The 21,720-nt window shown below is 37.5% G+C and overlaps 2 protein-coding genes across 2 annotated transcripts; both read right to left on the bottom strand.

The window, feature by feature from the left end:
• Positions 1 to 926: 926 nt before the first annotated feature.
• LOC134330304 (septin-5-like) lies at positions 927 to 10,203 on the bottom strand. Its single transcript, XM_063011368.1, is given in 13 exon segments — positions 927 to 1,082; positions 3,318 to 3,411; positions 4,093 to 4,255; positions 4,556 to 4,652; positions 5,422 to 5,532; positions 5,624 to 5,741; positions 6,524 to 6,658; positions 7,659 to 7,782; positions 8,406 to 8,492; positions 8,779 to 8,875; positions 9,010 to 9,324; positions 9,943 to 9,950; positions 10,146 to 10,203. Coding segments are annotated over 13 exon segments (1,476 nt in total). The 3' UTR covers positions 927 to 1,013.
• Positions 10,204 to 11,092: 889 nt separating this feature from the next.
• On the bottom strand, positions 11,093 to 21,429 carry LOC134330305 (septin-5-like). Its single transcript, XM_063011369.1, has 11 exons — positions 21,253 to 21,429; positions 14,246 to 14,540; positions 13,957 to 14,053; positions 13,724 to 13,810; positions 13,508 to 13,631; positions 13,069 to 13,203; positions 12,312 to 12,429; positions 12,047 to 12,148; positions 11,533 to 11,629; positions 11,283 to 11,427; positions 11,093 to 11,187 (listed from the first exon to the last, which is right to left on the bottom strand). Coding segments are annotated over exons 2-11 (1,161 nt in total). The 5' UTR covers positions 14,501 to 14,540; positions 21,253 to 21,429; the 3' UTR covers positions 11,093 to 11,186.
• Between the last annotated feature and the right edge of the window lie 291 nt (positions 21,430 to 21,720).

The following is a 21,720-nucleotide window of genomic DNA, read 5'->3' as shown; positions in this document are numbered from 1 at the left end:
CTACTACACACACAAGCAAATCCAAGATTTTGGTTTACATGCCTGTGCGAGAGAGTTGTGTGCTGATGTGTAAAGGTTCAGAAATTAGAAGTCCTCATTAGTAGCTCGTACTAATTACTTGTCTTTGCTGATTAGCCTAAGCCTGTAGGTAGAATTGATTAATGGAATCATCTGGGTGGTAAACATTTTGGTAGGACTTTTAACTTTCTGATCCTTGAATTTGACGCCTCTATTTACGTCCACTTCAGATGTGAAAACGTTTTTCTAGATTTGGTGTCAGAAGTGTGAATGCTACATGCCGTGTTTAAATTAGCCTCTCCTTTTGTAAGATTTAATAGTTTTTTTTTTTCCTTTTGAATGTGTCTGTATGTATGTGTGTGTATATAAATATATATATATAAATGTGATGGTTATGCACGCATTCACTTATACGTGTATGTAACTGAGGATTTTGCTGTTGTCTGGTTTTGCATGTAGATTGCAATAATTTTTTTTTGTTGTTGTTGTTCTTGAATCTTGATCCCGTCTTTAATTTTTGGGGACCATGTCTAATACTGTACGATGTGGTGGGGACCATTAGACCTCATTCTACATTGATATTATATATAAATATATACAAATCTGCATTTTCCCTATGGAGAAAGTTTAAGTTATATATCGCCTGTACATTTTGGGCTGCAATAAAATCTAATTGTCCACCATGTTTAAATAAAGTAACAGTAATAATGTTGAGATATGCTAGAGTAAATAAAACATGACGACTATTCATAATAAATCTTATGACTTTACAAAACTAGTTGTCTTTTTGTCAATTTATTTCAACTTTAAAAATGAAAAATACAACAAAAACACCTTTTTAAACATAATTCTTTGTATTCACTTGAACAGAAATCATATAAAGAATACAATATCTGTATTACTGCTAAACTGCACATTACAAAGATTTACAAATCTTATAGAGCAAAGTACTGCAGAGCAATACAGTATATGCAAATGTTCTGTCTTCACACAAATCAGCTGTTTGATTGTTCTTTCATCATCTGCTCTTGGATTCTTTGCAGCATCTCTTGCATTTTTTGCAGCTGCAAAGCAACAACATGCAGTTCAGGAAATGAAATGGTCTTTAACATAGGTATGTATGAACACAACTGCTTTATCCTGTTCAGGGTCACAGCATGGTAGGAAACTTTGTATTATGCCCATTGTTTTGGATTGCGATGTTCAACAAGCTCATGGACAGATGTCCATATACATTTGGATATATATAACTATTTCGCATGTCTAAAAAATACATTTGGATGTATTTGGATTTGAATACATTTGGATTTGTACATATACATTTGGATATATACAACCCCTGGCAAAAATTATGGAATCACCACTCTTGGAAGATGTTCTTTCAAATGTTTAATTTTGTAGAAAAAAAATAAATCACAGACATGCCACAAAACTATCATTTCTCAAACTGTCAACCCTCTGGCATTAAGAAACAATAAAAAAAGAAAGAAATATAATAGTTGTGGTCAGTCACAATTGCTTTTTTTTAGATCAAGTAGAGGAAAAAAATATGGAATCACTCAAATCTGAGGAAAAAATTATGGAATCATTAGAAAACACTGCACCATTATTACTTTGTTGCACCACCTCTGGCTTTTATAATGGTTTAAACTCTCTGAGGCATGGAGTTAACTAGTGACAAACAGTATTCTTCATCAATCTGCCTTCAACTGTCTCTTGCTGTTGCCAGATCAGCTTTGCAGGTTGGAACCTTGTCATTGACCATTTTCTTAAATTTCCACCAGAGATTTTCAAATGGATTGAGATCCGGACTATTTGCAGGCCATGCCATTGACATTATATGTTTTCTTGAAGGAAAGTTTTCACGTCCTTTGCCTTATGGCAAGATGCATTATCATCTTGAAAAATGAAGTCATCATCACCAAACATCCTTTCAACTGATGGAATAAGAAAAGCGTCCAAAATTTCAATGTGGACTTTGGCATTTATTGAAGACCATCTCCCCTGTGCCTTTACCCGACATGCAGGCCCATATCATCAACAACTGTGGAAATTAACATGTTTTCTTTAGGCAGTTATCTTCATAAATTTCATTGGACAGACACCAAACAAAAGTTCCAGCATCATCACCTTGCCCAATGCAGATTCGCGATTCATCACTGAAGATCACTTTTATCCAGTCACCCACAGTCCACGATTGCTTTTCTTTAGCCTACTTTAACCTTGTTCTTTTCTTTTTAGGTGTTAATGATGGCTTTTGTTTGGCTTTTCTGTATGTAAATCCCATTTCTTTTAGGTGATTTCTTACAGTTCAGTCACAGACATTGACTCCACTTTCCGGCCACTTGTTTCTCATTTGTTTTGTTGTGCATTTTCTGTTTTCAAGACATATTGCTTTAAGTTTTGTATCTTGATGCTTTGATGTCTTACTACCAGTGCTTCCCTTTTACAACCTTCCCATTTTGTTTGTACTTGGTCCAGATTTTAAACACAGCTTACTGGGAACAACCAACATCTTTTGCGACATTCCACAATGATTTATCTTCTTGAAGGAGTTTTATAATCCTCTCATTTGTTTCAACTGACATATCTTGTGTTGGAACCATGATTCATGACAATCTGCTTTGTGCAACAGCTCTCCGAGGTGTAAGCACTCTTTTTAAACTGAAGAATAATTAGCAAATCTAATCTGCTGCAGATGTTTTGTTTTTAAACTGCAAATTACAGAGTGATTCCATAATTTTTTCCTCAGATTTGAGTGATTCCATATTTTTTTCCTCTACTTGATCTAAAAAAAGCAATTGTGACTGACCACAACTATTATATTTGTTTCTTTTTGTTATTGTTTCTTAATGCCAGAAGGTTGACATTTTGAAAAATGATAGTTTTGTGGCATGTCTGTGATTTATTTTTTTTCTACAAAATTAAACAATTGACAGAACATCTTCCAAGAGTGGTGATTCCATAATTTTTGCCAGGGGTTGTATAACTATTTCGCATGTCTAAAAAATACATTTGGATGTATTTGGATTTGGATTTGTCCATATACATTTGGATATATATAACTATTTTGCATGTCTAAAAAATTTATTTCTACATTGACACTGGGCTCACTGGCCTTATTGCAGCTATATGGGTTAAGGTAAACATATGCTACCCAGAGGTAGCCACCTTTTCTGGAAGAACTGCAGTGATCAGTTCTAAGTCGAAATATAAGCAAATAAATCATTTATACCTGCCTTTTCAATTTGGGCTGTACATCTTTACTAAACCAAAATGAAGTAAACAAGCTTATTTACCTCTTCATCTTTCTCCCAAAGAAGGCGTTCAGTTTCATCGTCCACAGGCACCAGCGGTAAGTCTGAGGTGTTCTCACTTAGATACTTACACAGACTGAATTAAAAATAGACACACATCAGTAAATATATACTGTACATCCACAACCTAATGTCATATATTTTACCTTTACGACAACAAGTTACAGCTAGACCTAGACTGCTATCAATATGTATTCATTCATTTGTTCTGAATTTTTTTTTGAAATTTTGGTGGGACCATGAGACGACATGGAAACATGGACAGGAGCACAAGCCAAGAATACACCCTGAAAAATCCATCACAGGGCATTATATAGTCACCTTCTATTCAGGTAATTAAATTTAGAGCATACAATTCACCTGTGTGCAAAGCCAAAGTAAGCCAGTTCTATGTGGTACTTATTCTACTGGCTGCACTGCTATACTACATCACCAGTGGCTGTTAAAAAGAAAAGTGGGTGCGCGGTAGTATGCATATCTCGTAGGCCAGTTAGGACGTCATGCAGGAGGCAGAGATGAAAAAAAAGCAATGTGTGTTCATTAATGTTAGAGTGTAATGACAAACTACAGGGGTGAGATTTACAGGAAGAGCATATGGGCATATTTTGCAGTTACTTTTAATGCAAGTCACTACCATATATTAAAAGAAATGTCCTACAGATGTGTGCTCTAATCCTGTCTGACTCTGCAAGACAACAAACAAGTAGATAGATCTCTAGCCTGATGGTTGGTGACCTCATGTGTCTAGGTTGCAGACCTGCGTTTTCTCTCTCTGACCACCAAGCGGGTCATGTTTTGGATACTCTCAGCACGGAAGTTCTCATAGTGTGTTTCCTGCGTCACGTCTTTCAGGTCCTGCATGTGGGTACAAACCAGCATGTTCCTCAGCATCAGGAAGTCAGAGTGGGTGGGGTTTTCCACTGAAACAGCAACACATTTCGATCAGTATAATGTAGTGATGTCAAGAGTGGCAAATATTCTCTAAATTGAGTGTACAATTAAATCTTGCATAAGTTAGTAGGCTTAAAAAATAAAGGTCATTCTATACTGTTCCCCTGTGCTATCCATTATGGGAATGGTTCTACTCTTGTTAGAAAAGTGTTGGTCAGATGTTCTGCTAAATGTCTGATGCAGGCAGTAGAGCACACAGCTGGCCACATATTATGTACACTGTGAAGTGAATTAAAAGTATCTAAAAAAAATGCTAAAGCAGACAATACCTTCTACTACACCCCATGGATACACGCGGCCTCGGACTCTCCTGCCGTTGCTTTCAACTAAGATATTACTGCCAACAACAGCAAAGGGAATACTGTCCTTCAGAGGAGAGAACAACACACAGGATTTAAGTCAGACCTCAGATAAAAGAAAGCTGCAAAATTCTTCCTGATTATGTAGGATGGTAAAATGAACCTAAATTTAGACTTTTATAATGGTGCCCTTGAGTTGATCGTAGAAAAAAATCATCTGATGGCACTGGAACGCTATATACTGTATATATACTGTATATAGTTAAGTAATTAACACTTTACTTTGGTTTGTGGCATGTATACAGTCCCTGCATAACTGGTGGAAGAATACTTCAGTCTAGTGTGTGTATTATAGCTCTATATAGAAATGTCCCACTACCTGGTGAAGAACTTCACAATTTCAAACATCCTATTTTTTAAAGTTATAATATTTTCATAGTCTTGTTTTGAAGTAGATCATCTAGAAAAAGTTGCATTTAATATATTTCTTTATGAAATATTTTGAAGGAGACATGTGCTAGTCTGTGTTTATGGCATGTGGGACATACACTAGCAAGAGCACAGGACTGAATGCTTGACCCCTATAATAATGGAGAGCTGCATTTGTGAGCTGTTACAACAGTGGGCGGAGTTGAGAAACATTAGGGGTGTAATTTTACTGTGGCTGGTAAAATGTAAACTCATATTAAACTTTCTATCCATTGTTATAAACAAGTGCTTATTTATGTTCTCCAGACATTTACACTTTATTTGTATGGTTAAATGAAATATTAAGCAGTGCACCAAAGCATTTTAAATCATGTTTAAGATTTAAAGCTTAAACTGTTGTTTTTTACTCATGCTTATTTAAGCTCTTGATGTTGGAGTGTAAATTCTTCATCCTCATCTGAGTCAGAATCAGGAAACTGGTAGATGTTGATCCCAAATCTTTCAATCTCCTCTCGAATCTGGAGGGCAGATTAATAAATCATCTTGTAGTCAAAGTTGTAAAAAACGTGTACTGTCATAATATACACATCACCTAATATGTCACAACACCTTTATTTTCTTCTTTGCCACTTCTTTTGGTATGAGACAGTCTGCTTTCGCCAGCACAGGAACAATGTTTACCTTCTCATGCAATGCCTTCATAAACTCCACATCAATTGGCCTAAGACTAATGACACAGTTCAACCAAATATGTTATATCATTTATTAATTATACACCATAGCTTTATGCAAAGATTTGGGCACACTTGGCCAAAATACATATTTTGTTAAAAATAAAATACAAAAATAACACAACTTCATTACTTGTGGCATGTACAACCGTTTAAACATTTGCACACCCTATTTAGTTCCAATAATTTCAGTGTAACAAATTCTCTAACCCATTAAATGTTTTATTAACCTTCAACAAGCATATGTTTGACTAAGCAGTTCACCAGGGATCTGGACATAACTAAATGATGCCTAAAATGCAAAAGAAGGCTATAAAAAGATATCAGTGTTTTCAGATAATTTCCACTGTCTGAAACGGATGCAAAACAACATCTAGATAAGCCCACGGCATTCTGGAAACAAGTGCTCTGGACTGATAAAGTAAAAATGAAACTCTGGGGAAAAAGGAACAGCTTTTTAGGATGAGGGGTTGTTTGGCAGCTAGAGGAATATGAAAACATTGTATGGCTAGATGGAAACATGGAAATTTTAAAAGCAAATGTATTAGTCAGTCCAAATTTAACTCAAAATCCATCATGTATTACTTAAAAAATGGAACATGAAATGGAATAGGTTACCTGGCTACAAAAGCATTTACCATCACCTGCAATCTGCATTTACAAAAATCAACAAAATTTGCTATTTGGTCGGGGGTTCCAATTCTTTGTATACAACAGTAAATGTAATTTTAATATCTTAAATGCTAGGTTTCGGCTATTTTTTCCTTTGTTGTTTTACCCATGTCCGTAAGGTGAGATGAAGTACAGGCAGCAGTGCACTCGGTTGTCCTGAATGTTCTTGCGATTTAAGCCACTTTCATCTCTGAAGTACTGCTCAAACTGCTGGTCTATATAATCCACTACAGGCTTCCAGCTGTGAGGAATATACATTATAATCATTAGGAATTATTTTAATAGCTTCTTTACACACTAGGCATGCACTGAACATGCACTATATGGCCAAAAGTGTGGACAACCATATATTCTTTAGTTACTTGAAAGTGGTAGTTTATGTAAAGTTGTGAAATCACAATGTTATCTTCTTATACATGTTTTTTCTTTATGTACAGTCATGTTGTTTTTGGAATGTTGTACTTTGTAATATTTCTTATTTTGTTTTCTTGTTTTTAAAGGTTTATTAAGGAACATTCACATAATGTATCTGAATTTTGTATGATTTGGTATTTTTTTGTTTCCTGGCTCTCACCCAATGAATCGGACCCACCACGACCCTGACTAGGATAACGCGGTGGTTAAACAGACATTAAATGAATTAATAATTTTTAGTAAAATCAAATACTGTATTTTTTATCAAACAGAACTTTATTGACAGCTCTTGTTGCCTAGGAAATAGTTGCTACACATATTTTCTGTAAACTGGATTATACCAACTGTGGGTTTCCTTCTGATACAGCGATGCACACCATGATTTTGCTACACTAAATTGCCCCTGTCATTCTGCTTGATTCTGGTCAGGGCTAAAGTGGGTCCAGTACCATCCTATAGACAGCAATTCACCCTGACATTAACGCCAATCCATGACAGAGAAACATATATCTTGTAGAGTGCAGCTTTGTTTTTAAAAGGAAAATCTGTGTTAATAATCCTCTAGCAATTAATCATTGGTCAGTTTCGGACTATAGAACAGCTAAAAGCTGGGTATCATTAGCTGGTCTATTTTTATCCTGGATAAAACAGATATTTTAAGAATACATGTTTTATGATTGTATAGTAACTGGCTTTACTTTATGTACCTGAAATATCATAACCCACTAATTAAAAGGTGTCCTCATACTTTTTATGTAACGTATACTTAAAAGAAAAAGGAATACAACAGAAAAAGGAACTACAGCAGCCACTAGAAATGTGCATACCTCTCTGTGTTGTTAACAGCATCTCCAAAGCCTGGTGTGTCCACAATGGTGAGATTGAGTTTGACTCCTTTCTCCTCGATGGCAACGGTATGTTTGGTGATTTCCACTGTCTGAGTAATCCTCTCTAGATGCAACAGAACAAATAGAGCTGATATTGTTGTTACATAAAGTGCTTTAAAATGTAATTGCAATTACCTTCTATTTAATTGCCTTTATTATTGCTCTGTTGACACATGTGATTGAGGCATACAGTTATACAGAAACATGTTTAGGTTAATTTATTTAATAAACAGTTATTTTACCAAATTGGTAAACCAAATCAGCTAATTAAAAAACATCCATGCTTGATTTATTTCAGTCCTAAAGTATAAATCCAGCTGATCTTCAACCACAATCAAGCAGTTACACTAAAGCTTTTTCTTCCAGGAACACTGTGTCACAACCCAAGTAAATTCTATTAGAGCTACGAAAAATATATATATATATATATATTGGTTAGGTACGGTACCGATAGTCATGCTATAGGATTGTTTCTTCTATAGGGACAGCATAACTAGTAAGAACTTTAATAATGCCAATTATATCAATTAAAAATCAAATCTTGCAAAAAGGCAAGGATTACAGTGGACAGTGGATTTAGAAAGTGAATACTTTGTAAATCCACTGTAAATCAATCCCAAATGCTTTTGACTACCTGAAACATGTAAACTGCTGTCAAACCTGGTGAGCATATGTATATTGACTTACCTTCAGCCTTTAGCATTTTTCTGTCCTTGTAGATGTCTGTCAGGAAAAGACTGTTTACCAGTGTCGACTTTCCTAAACCAGACTCCCCTTTAAAAAAGAACATATGTAAAATTACAATAAAAAATGAATTATTATAATTATATTGAATTATATATATATTTAATTATATATTAAAGGTATAGTTAGCTATTTCTGTATCAGTTAGCTTAAGTCTGAACACTTGAGTGTTGCTGGTTTACAGAGATGTCATTTAGATGCTAGTAAACTTATTTATGACACATTTTCAGCAACACACTTAAAACACTGCAAAATGCCTATATGTAAACAAATAAGTTGCTTTCTTTCATTTTAGTTAGAAATGAAGTGAACTCACCAGCAACCATAAGTGTAAAGGTAAAGCCCTTTTTTACAGATTTCCTGTGTACTTGGTTGGGAAGTGTTGCAAAGCCCACATATTCCTTATCATGGTCCTGAAAATCATTACAGCAAATAATTATAGATTAGCAGACTGTATGAGAGTGACCTCTGTCATTTTAGACACATTGCATGCATCATATATCTGGATCAACAACAATGCTTATACATTACATTATAAGAACTTTACCTCACATGAGTCAAAATATTCAAATCGACTCCAGGGTCTCCTGGGTTGTGAAGGACTGAGAGGAGCCTCGAGAGAGCTGGTGGAACTGAAGTGGTGGTGGTGCACTAGCTCAGGCTCCGACCCCTGAAGGTTCCTTCTGATTTGCCATGTAAAAGATGTTGTGCCATGGGTGTAAGCATGGGCACTGTCATCCGGCTCCCTATCCATCATGGTCTTCTCCCGGCCAGGAAAAGTGTGGCCTGCCCTTGAAGGTAGATCTCTTCTGGTATAGGGCAGCTTGGCATCAATGGAATCTTCAAGAGATAAACTGGACAACTGATAAATTAAGCATGTAATGTTAGCATGAATTTTAGCAGACACTTTTATCCAAAGCAACTTACAGTACTGTGAAAGTATACAGCCTAAACAATTGAGCATTAAGGGTCAAACAGTGGCCACCTGGCCATGATGGGGCTTGAACCAGTGACCTTTTGGTTACTAGCCCAGTACCTTAACCACTAGGCTACATCTGCCCTATATAAATGGCCCTTTACAAAGAGAGTACAATAAATGTAAGTGGATCCACATAAAGCCGTACATGGAAATAGTTTTGCTTTCAACAAAGTGTGTTAACTGAAACACCTGACCTCAATAATTAGGAGGGGTGTCCACATAATATGGTGAACATAACAAAATGCAAACAACCCCAAAATGAGTAAATCCTTTCATGTGGTTTCTACTGGTATCTCACGTGATGCTGTGTTTACCCTGTCACTTCTTATTAGTGAAAATCCTTTACAACCTGATTAAATCCTCACACTAATTCCCTAATCTGCACTAAGACTGGATATACTAGAGCTGGGAGTTGTATGTTAGTGCAAGCATTGCTAATGCAAAAAAGAAAACACAATTCTAAATTTTATAAACCTCATGTACTGTTTACTGTATCCATACCTCAGGATCTGGTGCATGCATAAACATAAAAAAAGATATTACCATTTAGCATGTACCATCTCAGCATTAGAATTTAAAGGTTACACCACATTGTTTGTTTTGTCATAGCTTGTAGTCTTATTACTTAATAAATACAGAGAAAATATCAGCATCATTCTAGCAGCTGTAATAAACATAATAGAACTGATTAATTAATTTCTCACCGAGTTGTTTAAACATGGCTCTGACAAAGCGGTCTGTGCTGGGTGTAGTATGATCCATTTGTTCTGTAGTCCAGGACAGAATGTGGACTCTTCGACTTTGTGTGTGTCCCTGCAGTGTGTTAATACCATGTGCTGACCAGCCTAAGGATTAAAAGACCTTCCCTGACTGCATTCATGCACACTTTTCATTTTACATTTACATTTTACATTTTCAGCATTTAGCAGACGCTTTTATCCAAAGCGACTTACACAATGAGCGATTGAGGGTTAAGGGCCTTGCTCAGGGACCCAACAGTGGCAACTTGGTGGTGGCGGGGCTTGAACCGGCAACCTTCTGTTTACTAGTCCAGTACCTTAACCACTGAGCTATCACTGGCCATATGTTTATGGCACTGAGCTTATCACTTTTCATATGTTTTTTAATAATTGTGAGAATTCTGACAATTGGACTACCGTGTTAAGGGTCCAATCTTTCTAACTTTTACTAATGCTTGTGAAAAAGTCATGTTACCGATTTTCGGACTGATTTTTACAAACATTTCTGGATAAGTTGGGACATTTTGTAAAATGCAATAAAAACAACAATCAGTGGGTGCCCAGCTGGATATTTCGCTAGCACACCAGCGCCGAGATTCTGAACTCCTCGGTTAAAATCTCGGCGCGTCTAGTATGCTGGCCAGATTCCACAGTGCTATAGACCAGCCAGGCATCCACACAGATGTGTCTGAGAAAGGGAGGATGGCTGAAGCCCTGTGATGGATTGCCGCTCTAGATTCGCTGCAACCCTGACTGAACAAATAATTAATTATAAAAATTTATTCTTTACACTCAAGCTTGAATTAACTATTAAAAAGGTTTAGACTAAAGTATCATCCATTCTCTCATTTTTTAAAAGGTGCCAAGGTTAGCAATAGAAGAGTGAAGAAAAGCAGCATAATAGCCTTAAATGGTCTGTAAAATTGCATTTTTAATGACTTTAGTTCTTAATGCAGTATTCCCCACAAGTCCAGTGTCAGCATCCAAACCGACAATTATCACAGTTCTAAGAGTAAAAAGACAAAAAAGGCAGTGTAACTCTTTCACTGTTTAAAAGTAATCAGCAATCTGTATACAGCCTGAGAAAGCATTGTTTCCTACCATGTTGATGCTTTGGCCTGGCATAAGATGCGAGTGCGGTATCTCTCGTACAGTGTGTCCTCAGTCATGTCCTTCAGGTCTTGCATGTGTGTACAAATCAGCATGTTCCTCAGATGCACAAAGTCACAATGAGCAAGGTTTTCCACTGTAAGTGTAATAAAGAGGAATGAGGTTTTAAACAAATATTTAAATGTTGTGTTACACTGATTATTCATGTAATAATAGAAGTCATCCATGTAGTTCTACATACCTTCTACAAAACCCCATGGATAAAGACGACCTCGCAATTTCCGACCGTCTCTCTCCACTATAGTGTTGCTCCCAATTACTGCATAGGGGATGCTTCTCTAAAACAGAGACGTAGTTAAACTATACATTGACTTTGAAATTCACAAGTGAGGAGAGATGGGGTAGTATTACAAGATACACAATGTAATAGTACGAATGGATGTACATTAACAGATACAATGAAGTTGACCAGACAAAACATTAAATATATTGGGTTCATACTACCTGCAATTAAATAAAAGTCAAAGTACATTTAAGAAACACTGCATTTTTATTTGCAATTTCCATACTGTCCCAACTCTTACTGATTAATCATACTGATTTTTATGACTATTACACCTACAGTTCAGCCATCCACTAACTGGACAGATTTAAATAAACGGAGTTGCCAAATTGCATTAAAAATGACTCAAATTTAACGTTACCATTCAGTAAACTGTTCAATTAACATTCAAAACCATTCCTGAATGCCTTACCTTCAGCTCAAGGTCCTGCTTTTTAAAGACCTCATCATCGTCTATATCACATTCTGGAAACTGGTAGATTTTGATCCTGTGTTTGTCAATTTCATGCAAAATCTAAGAAGAAGGCAAAACATGCTTATACTCTAATCTATTACCTGTAGGCTTGTAACCAGTAGGTATTACTAGCTTCATATTATCGGTTATATTCTTTACTTTAGCCTAATCAGTCTAAATTGTTTAAAATTGTTTATTAGTTCCATGACATTTTCTATTTTACCTTGGTTTTCATAGTATGAATCTCTGAGCGGGTAAAGCAGTCTGCTTTCGCCAGCACAGGCACAATGTTAACTTTCTCATGGAGGGCTTTCATAAACTCCACATCAATCGGTTTGAGGCTGTAACAACATGAATTCATATTTTTATGGGTATTGTAAATGAAACAAGGCTGTCCACAATTTTTACTCTGCCCTAAAAATCATCCCATCATCATATGTTGGGTTTCATATGTTGGTTGACAATAATAGAACCTGAGGACATCCCACTGCAGGCAACACACACTCACTCACTCACTTAAATTCATAAAGACAATTTAGAGTAGTCAGTTTACTTACCAGAAGTTTTTAAAAGATGGGTGAAAAGCAGGGTATAAAGAGAAAGCCATGTAGACACAAATCAAAGGGCATTTGAACCAAGCAGCACTAAAATAGTCTACTATACCACTGGGCCAACTAAATACTCCATAATCCTCCTTGTTCTTGTCCTCATCATTCATTCTGACTGTGTGATGCCCTGCAATACACTGGCTTGGGTTTTATTCACTAATTTACTCACTCACACCTTTTGAGAGTCAAAAGGAACCTTGAGTAAATCCATGCTGACATGGAGCTTGGTGGAAAAGTGCAAATGCTGGTGCTGTATATTATACAGTTTAATAAATCACAGATATAGCTTAAACCACAAAAAATGAAATACCAAAACCAATATAAATGAAATACTGGTTTATTAACATAAACTAGAGAATCAGAAAGGCTTACCCATGACCATAAGGTGAGATGAAGTACAAGCAGCAGTGCACCCGATTGTCTTGAATGTTCTTACGATTCAGACTGATCTCTGCACTTCGGTACTGCTCAAACTGTTGGTCAATGTAATCAACCATGGCTTTCCAGCTTAGGGCACCAAAAGCAAGTCAGTTATTTCACACATTTAGCACATGTAACATCAATTTAACAATAAATCTCATCAATACATAAGTCAGTCATATTAAACACCTTGTCAACTTTTGACTAATTAAGATTATGGTGTTTGAAATAAAAAGTGCTGGGGTGATGGTAAAATTAAAAGAACTATGGTTTTACTCAGTACTGCCGTGTGTAACTATGATTTACATTGCTAAGTTTTTTTAAATGTGTAATGTAGATTTCTAGGTTAAACTTAATGTATCTATGTAAATCTATGTTCCTTTCTAGCTACCTGTTGCTGTTGTCAAGTGCATCTCCGAAACCCGGAGTATCCACAATGTTGAGCCGTAGCTTAACTCCCTTTTCAACAGTATTCACAGTCTTTTTCTTAATTGCTACAGTCTTATGTATCCTTTCTGTGCAGAGACAGAGCAAACACTTGTTTTAATTAAATAATTAAACATCATACTGGTGGATCAGAATAAATGTCTTAACCAGCTCAAATTACCTTGAGCATTAAAAAAAGTCATGTCAGTGTATACATCTGTAAGGAAGAGACTGCTGATAAGAGTGGACTTGCCCAAACCAGATTCACCTGAAAACATCAGAAATAGAATGATGAACAACAAGTTTCTAGGATTTCTAGATTTATATTTCTACTTTATTTGTGAAAACAAAAATGCATTAAAATGATTTTGCATGTATGTATGTATGTCCCTAATATTTTTAAGTTATACTTGCCAACAACCATCAAGGTGAACTCAAATCCCTTTTTTACTGATTTCCGTTGGATTTGGCATGGCAATGTTGCAAAGCCAACATATTCCTTTTCTTGGTCCTTGAGGCAGGATAGAAAGAAAAACAAACTAACACATATCTGAATGTTTGGCTTAAACAATATTAGTTATCTTTAAAAAAGTATTCATCTCAGCTGTCTTATCAACCGGCCAGGCACATACACAGACTTGAAAGTTTTTTTTTTAAATATCGAAAGCCCTTTTGATAATGTTAATCTTTTTGGAGTTGCTACCTGTGATGACACTTCAAGTGAGTTGAATGGGTTGTGGGTTCCCCAGGGAATACATGGAAGATAGGAGGATGACAGTGGGTTGATGCTGCAATCAGCTGGATCCACAAGCCGGACCCACCTGTGCATAGGCAATGGGGATGTGTAGCAAAGGGTGCTGGTAGAGCAGGCATCAACCTCACTCTCAATTTCTTCTGTGGCATCCTGACTGGTCATCTCAGTTTCTGCAGTGGTACTCTCTGCCCCCTGACTGATCATTCATCTATCTGACAATTGCTCTTAATTTTTTTAACTGGTACTAGAATGAGAATATGTAGACAGATATTACAAGGACAAAAAACAACACATCTTAAACCAATTATAACAGTCATTATATCTATATATCTATATATCTATTTATACAACAGGTAGTTCTGACCTTACAATCTGATTGGTTGAGAAGCGTTCTAAACGTGCTGATATTCGTGATAACAGCACCGTCTTTTCACACCACAATGGTATTACTCCGCTGACGCGTTGCCATTAACGACAAGCTTCATGCACATAAACGCGCATGCAGGCAACACAGACTTTTTTTCCGGTCGCGTTTTAAATCCGTTATCTGATATACAATCTAGCGCACTGTGTAGGGAACATAACCAATTGTCTAATTCACTATCTAGTGCACTATGTAGGGAACATATATCCATGATCTGACACACTATCTAGTGCACTATGTAGGGAACATTAATGTGTTTGTAACGCGAACAGTTAGTTAAGCCCTAGTAGTTCTGTTTTCATCCATAGCCTTTGGTGTGTGCGAGAGGTTTTTTTATTTCTTTTTTTCCCTTCGGAGGTTCTTGCTTTCTTCTTGTTGTTCTTACCTCCCTGAAATGAGTTTTTGCAACTTGGGATGTCTGCTTTGTAGTGTTAAACTTTATATTCGTTGTGGAACTGCTTTTTGGCGGAAGGTATTGTCAATATTAAAGCATATTTAATATGAAATTCAGGGCTTCTTTGATTTATTTTCTTTCTTTACTCACCTTCGGTTCGTGCCCACGACCAAATCACAGCCGTGATGTTATTCGCGATAACACACTCCCTCTCGTGTTCTATTGCTTAAATATATATATATATATATATATATATATATATATATATATATATATATATATATCTATATCTATATCTATATCTATATATATATATACAGTGCCTTGCAAAAGTATTCAGCCCCCTTGAACTTTTCAACCTTTTGCCACATTTCAGGCTTCAAACATAACGATATGAAATTGTAATTTTTTGTGAAGAATCAACAACAAGTGGGACACAATCGTGAAGTAGAACGAAATTTATTGGATATTTTAAACTTTTTTTAGAAATAAAAAACTAAAAAGTGGGGCGTGCAATATTATTCAGCCCCTTTACTTTCAGTGCAGCAAACTCACTCCAGAAGTTCAGTGAGGATCTCTGAATGATCCAAAGTTGACCTAAATGACTGATGGTGATAAATAGAATCCACCTGTGTGTAATCAAGTCAACGTATAAATGCACCTGCTCTGTGACAGTCTCAGAGTTCTGTTTAAAGCGCAGAGAGCATCATGAAGACCAAGGAACACACCAGGCAGGTCCGAGATACTGTTGTGGAGAAGTTTAAAGCCGGATTTGGATACAAAAAGATTTCCCAAGCTTTAAACATCTCAAGGAGCACTGTGCAAGCGATCATATTGAAATGGAAGGAGTATCAGACCACTGTAAATCTACCAAGACCCGGCCGTCCCTCTAAACTTTCAGCTCAAACAAGGAGAAGACTGATCAGGGATGCAGCCAAGAGGCCCATGATCACTCTGAATGAACTGCAGAGATCTACAGCTGAGGTGGGAGAATCTGTCCATAGGACACAATCAGTCGTACACTGCACAAATCTGGCCTTTATGGAAGAGTGGCAAGAAGAAAGCCATTTCTCAAAGATATCTATAAAAAGTCACCTGGGAGACACACCAAACATGTGGAAGAAGGTGCTCTGGTCAGATGAAACCAAAATCGAACTTTTTGGCCACAATGCAAAACGTTATGTTTGGCGTAAAAGCAACACAGCTCATCACCCTGAACACACCATCCCCACTGTCAAACATGGTGGTGGCAGCATCATGGTTTGGGCCTGCTTTTCTTCAGCAGGGACAGGGAAGATGGTTAAAATTGATGGGAAGATGGATGGAGCCAAATACAGGACCATTCTGGAAGAAAACCTGTTGCAGTCTGCAAAAGACCTGAGACTGGAACGGAGATTTATCTTCCAACAAGACAATGATCCAAAACATAAAGCAAAATCTACAATGGAATGGTTCACAAATAAACGTATCCAGGTGTTAGAATGGCCAAGTCAAAGTCCAGACCTGAATCCCATCGAGAATCTGTGGAAAGAGCTGAAAACTGCTGTTCACAAACGCTCTCCATCCAACCTCACTGAGCTCGAGCTGTTTTGCAAGGAAGAATGGGCAAAAATTTCTGTCTCTCGATGTGCAAAACTGATAGAGACATACCCCAAGCGACTTGCAGCTGTAATCGCAGCAAAAGGTGGCGCTACAAAGTATTAACGCAAGGGGGCTGAATAATATTGCACGCCCCACTTTTCAGTTTTTTATTTCTAAAAAAAGTTTAAAATATCCAATAAATTTCGTTCCACTTCACGATTGTGTCCCACTTGTTGTTGATTCTTCACAAAAAATTAAAATTTCATATCGTTATGTTTGAAGCCTAAATTGTGGCAAAAGGTTGAAAAGTTCAAGGGGGCTGAATACTTTTGCAAGGCACTGTATATACACTACCGCTCAAAAGTTTGGGATCATTTGCAAATTTCTCTCTTTTCCAAAGAAAAACACATTTTCATGCAATTCACAAACAATTGTGTCCATTACACAATTAATTTAAATGTATCAGATGATTTTTAAAGAATGAAAATGTTTGCATTAAAGCCTATTTTTGTATAGAGGCCTATTTTGCATATAGTCCTATTATCAGCAATTCTCAGTCCTCTGCCTCAATCTCCTGGTATGGCTGCCAATCCAAGTTAAGAATGTTATTAGGCTAATTGATTGTTAGGAAACCCTTTTTCAATTTTGTTGCACAGCTAATAAAACATTATACTAATAAAGGAGCATAAAAGGGGGCACGACATTCTAGGTTAGTTTAGTATCTGAAGCATCAGCAGTTGTTGGCTTGCTTACAGGCTCAAAATGGCCAGAAAGAAACAACTTTCTTTAGAGACTCGTCAGTCTATTGTTGTGTTAAGAAAGGAAGGCTACTCAATGCAAGATATTGCAAAGAAACTGAAAATATCTTACCATGCTGTTAACTACTCCCTTCAGAGAGTAGCACAAACTGGCTCTAACAAGGACAGAAAAAGGAATGGGAGGCCCCAATGCACAACTGTGCAAGAAAATAAATATCTTAGACTGTGCAGTTTGAGACAAAGACGCCTCACAGGTTGTCAACTGACAGCTGCACTAAATGGAACCCGTCAAACACCAGTGTCAGCATCAACGGTGAAGAGGCAATCTCAGGATGCTGGACTTCATGGCAGAATTGCCAAGAAAAATCCATACCTCACACAGGCCAATAAAAAGAAAAGACTGTGATTGGCGAAAGAGAAAAGACATTGGACATTGGAAGATTGGAAGAAGGTGTTGTGGACAGATGAGTCCAAGTTTGAGGTCTTTGGATCAAACAGAAGAACATTTGTGAGGCGCAGGAACAATGAAAACATACAAAACCAATGATTAATGCCATCTGTCAAGCATGGTGGAGGCAGCGTGATGGTCTGGGGATGCTTTGGAGGTGGTAAAATAGGAGATTTATATAGAGTGGAAGGGACCTTGAAGAAGGAAGGCTACCACAAGATTTTGCAATGCCATGCCCTACCCTGTGGACAGCGCTTGATTGGGGCCAATTTCATCCTACAACAGGATAATGACCCCAAACACACCTCCAAAATGTGTCAGCAAGATTTAAGAAATAAGGAGTCAGCCAGAATCCTGACTGTAATGGAGTGGCCAGCAAAGTCTCCGAATCTGAACTCTTTTGAGCTGTTGTGGGAGCAGCTGGACCGTATGGTACGGAGGAAGACTTCATCAAGCCAATCCATGTTGTGGGAGATGCTCCAGGAAGCATGGGGTGAAAACTACCTCGAAATATTGACAGCTAGAATGCCTAGGGTCTGCCAGGCTGTAATTGCTGCAAAAGGTGGCTTTTTTGATGAAGACAAACCTGAAGTACACAGTCATCATTTCCATTAAAATCAAAATTTCTTACTCTGACAATGTCTGCATTTCCTGTTTATTTGCTATATTTCCTAATCTCATGTGTGTTTCCATTGAAAACAAGAACATTTCACAGTGATCCCAAACTTTTGAGCGGTAGTGTATATATACTGTATATATAGCTTGTATTAGGGTTGGGCGATATTGCCGGTTTTCATACCGTCATACCGTCTTCAGGAAATACCGCGGTATATATCTCTGTGTTATCACCAGTGAGCACCCCACAGCCAATCAGCGAGCTCCAACCGCCTACCCCTCCCACCCCTCCCACACTGTGGATGCGCGCATGTCCTAAAGTCTCAGTTCTCAAGGTAAACCTGAAGCAGAAATTTGGCACTTCACATTTAAAAAATACCGTCACCATTTTTGAATACCGCGGTATACGGTAATATCGTCATACCGCCCAACCCTAGCTTGTATGTGCTTTTTTTTACTGTAGTAGAGTTGAAAAAGGCCACAAATAGCCAAGATCGACTGTAAAACAGGAACAAGTCCAAGTACAGTTCATGTTAAGACCAAGGCTTGTGTTTGAAATGTGTTTGAAATTATATATACAGTGTATCACAAAAGTGAGTACACCCCTCACATTTCTGCAAATATTTCATTATATCTTTTCATGGGACAACACTATAGACATGAAACTTGGATAGAACTTAGAGTAGTCAGTGTACAGCTTGTATAGCAGTGTAGATTTACTGTCTTCTGAAAATAACTCAACACACAGCCATTAATGTCTAAATAGCTGGCAACATAAGTGAGTACACCCCACAGTGAACATGTCCCAATTGTGCCCAAATGTGTCGTTGTCCCTCCCTGGTGTCATCTGTCAAGGTCCCAGGTGTAAATGGGGAGCAGGGCTGTTAAATTTGGTGTTTTGGGTACAATTCTCTCATACTGGCCACTGGAAATTCAACATGGCACCTCATGGCAAAGAACTCTCTGAGGATGTGAGAAATAGAATTGTTGCTCTCCACAAAGATGGCCTGGGCTATAAGAAGATTGCTAACACCCTGAAACTGAGCTACAGCATGGTGGCCAAGGTCATACAGAGGTTTTCCAGGACAGGTTCCACTCGGAACAGGCTTCGCCAGGGTCGACCAAAGAAGTTGAGTCCACGTGTTCGGCGTCATATCCAGAGGTTGGCTTGAAAAAATAGACACGAGTGCTGCCAGCATTGCTGCAGAGGTTGAAGACGTGGGAGGTCAGCCTGTCAGTGCTCAGACCATACGCCGCACACTGCATCAACTCGGTCTGCATGGTCGTCATCCCAGAAGGAAGCTGACGCACAAGAAAGCCAGCAAACAGTTTGCTGAAAACAAGCAGTCCAAGAACATGGATTACTGGAATGCCCTGTGGTCTGACGAGACCAAGATAAACTTGTTTGGCTCAGATGGTGTCCAGCATGTGTGGCGGCACCCTGGTGAGAAGTACCAAGACAACTGTATCTTGCCTACAGTCAAGCATGGTGGTGGTAGCATCATGGTCTTGGGCTGCATGAGTGTTGCTGGCACTGGGGAGCTGCAGTTCATTGAGGGAAACATGAATTCCAACATGTACTGTGACATTCTGAAACAGAGCATGATCCCCTCCCTTCGAAAACTGCACCTGTGGCGCATGGTTCCAGTAGCAACCTGTGCAGCTCTGGTGAATTCCATGCCCAGGAGGGTTAAGGCAGTGCTGGATAATAATGGTGGTCACACAAAATATTGACACTTTGGGCACAATTTGGACATGTTCACTGTGGGGTGTACTCACTTATGTTGCCAGCTATTTAGACATTAATGGCTGTGTTGAGTTATTTTCAGAAGACAGTAAATCTACACTGCTATACAAGTTGTACACTGACTACTCTAAGTTATATCCAAGTTTCATGTCTATAGTGTTGTCCCATGAAAAGATATAATAAAATATTTGCAGAAATGTGAGGGGTGTACTCACTTTTGTGATACACTGTATATATTTGCACTATGCAGACCCAGACATCAGTCTATGAAATCTTCATGATCAGATTAAACAAATTTGTTAGCTGCACATCCCAAAGGCACTCTATTAGATACAAAAAATTAACACAAATTAACAAATTAACTGGGATTTTAGAATTTGGCTACTACATGGTACAAACAAGCCAAGGTCATGAGATTCATTTAGCCACAAGCCACTGTGAGTCAGGAACGGATTAGCCCTGCTCTCTGGGTGGGAGGAATAGTATTCCTCATCCCCTAATTAGTCATTCTGCACCAACAAATCAGTGCCAACAAATCACAGAGATATGTGATCTGATGTATATGGACGAGGACAGTAATTGTTGGTCTGCGTAATGACACTGAATGAGCAGTGTGAAACAGAAATGGCATCAAACGCTGTAGAGGAAGTACGTGCTGACTCTCTTCATCCTTGTGGTCTGGTGGCTATTGTGTGATGGGGAGATTGTTATCTAAAACATCTGTCTTTACTTAACATATTTGTTGGCAAATGTGATCTTTTTTTTCTCCATTATCAATTGCTTTGCTGTATGATTGCAGTAACTGTATACATATACAAGTTCATTTAACTGAAAAAAATACACTTACGAGAAAATATCCGGTCACAGTGCAGAACAAAGAAACGTTTGGACTTCTTGAAAAATAAAATGGTCTAAACATTGAGCTTTATTTATATAAATAAATATAATAAATGAATTCAGATTTTTCTAGTCATTTATAGACTGCCTACCTGTTTTAGAGATGTACAGTCCCCTCTGCTCTGATGAGTCAACCTCCTCTTCAAGGTCACAGTTTCATTACAAGCGAGCAAATTAACTAAAAATAATTGAATGCACTGGTTGCTATGATGTGGGTTGGGATTCTGTGTACTCGAATACCCTGTTTAGCCTTGTTCACCTAATCCTTCTCAAATCAGTTCTGGTATCACACTCAGTTTATAAATTCAAACCAAAACAACACAAGATTTGAATAAAAACCACTGAAGATTTTGCAAGATTCTATTTTTTGTTTTGTTCAGGTAATTTTATACCACTGTATTTATTCAGCAATCATAGAACACTGAATTTATTCAGCATTTTACACTAATATATTACTTAAAGACTAAAAGATTGTATGTTTCTTAATTTATTGTTCTACTGGTTTGAAAGTGTCTATGAGCAGTGTGTTGTTATCCATCAAAAGAGTCCTTAATCTAAGA

Source organism: Trichomycterus rosablanca, chromosome 16 (genome assembly GCF_030014385.1).
Source record: "Trichomycterus rosablanca isolate fTriRos1 chromosome 16, fTriRos1.hap1, whole genome shotgun sequence".
In the NCBI taxonomy this organism is placed as follows: domain Eukaryota; kingdom Metazoa; phylum Chordata; class Actinopteri; order Siluriformes; family Trichomycteridae; genus Trichomycterus; species Trichomycterus rosablanca.
The sequence above is the reverse complement of the archived record's forward strand: the minus strand, read 5'-3'. Positions and strand labels throughout refer to the sequence as shown.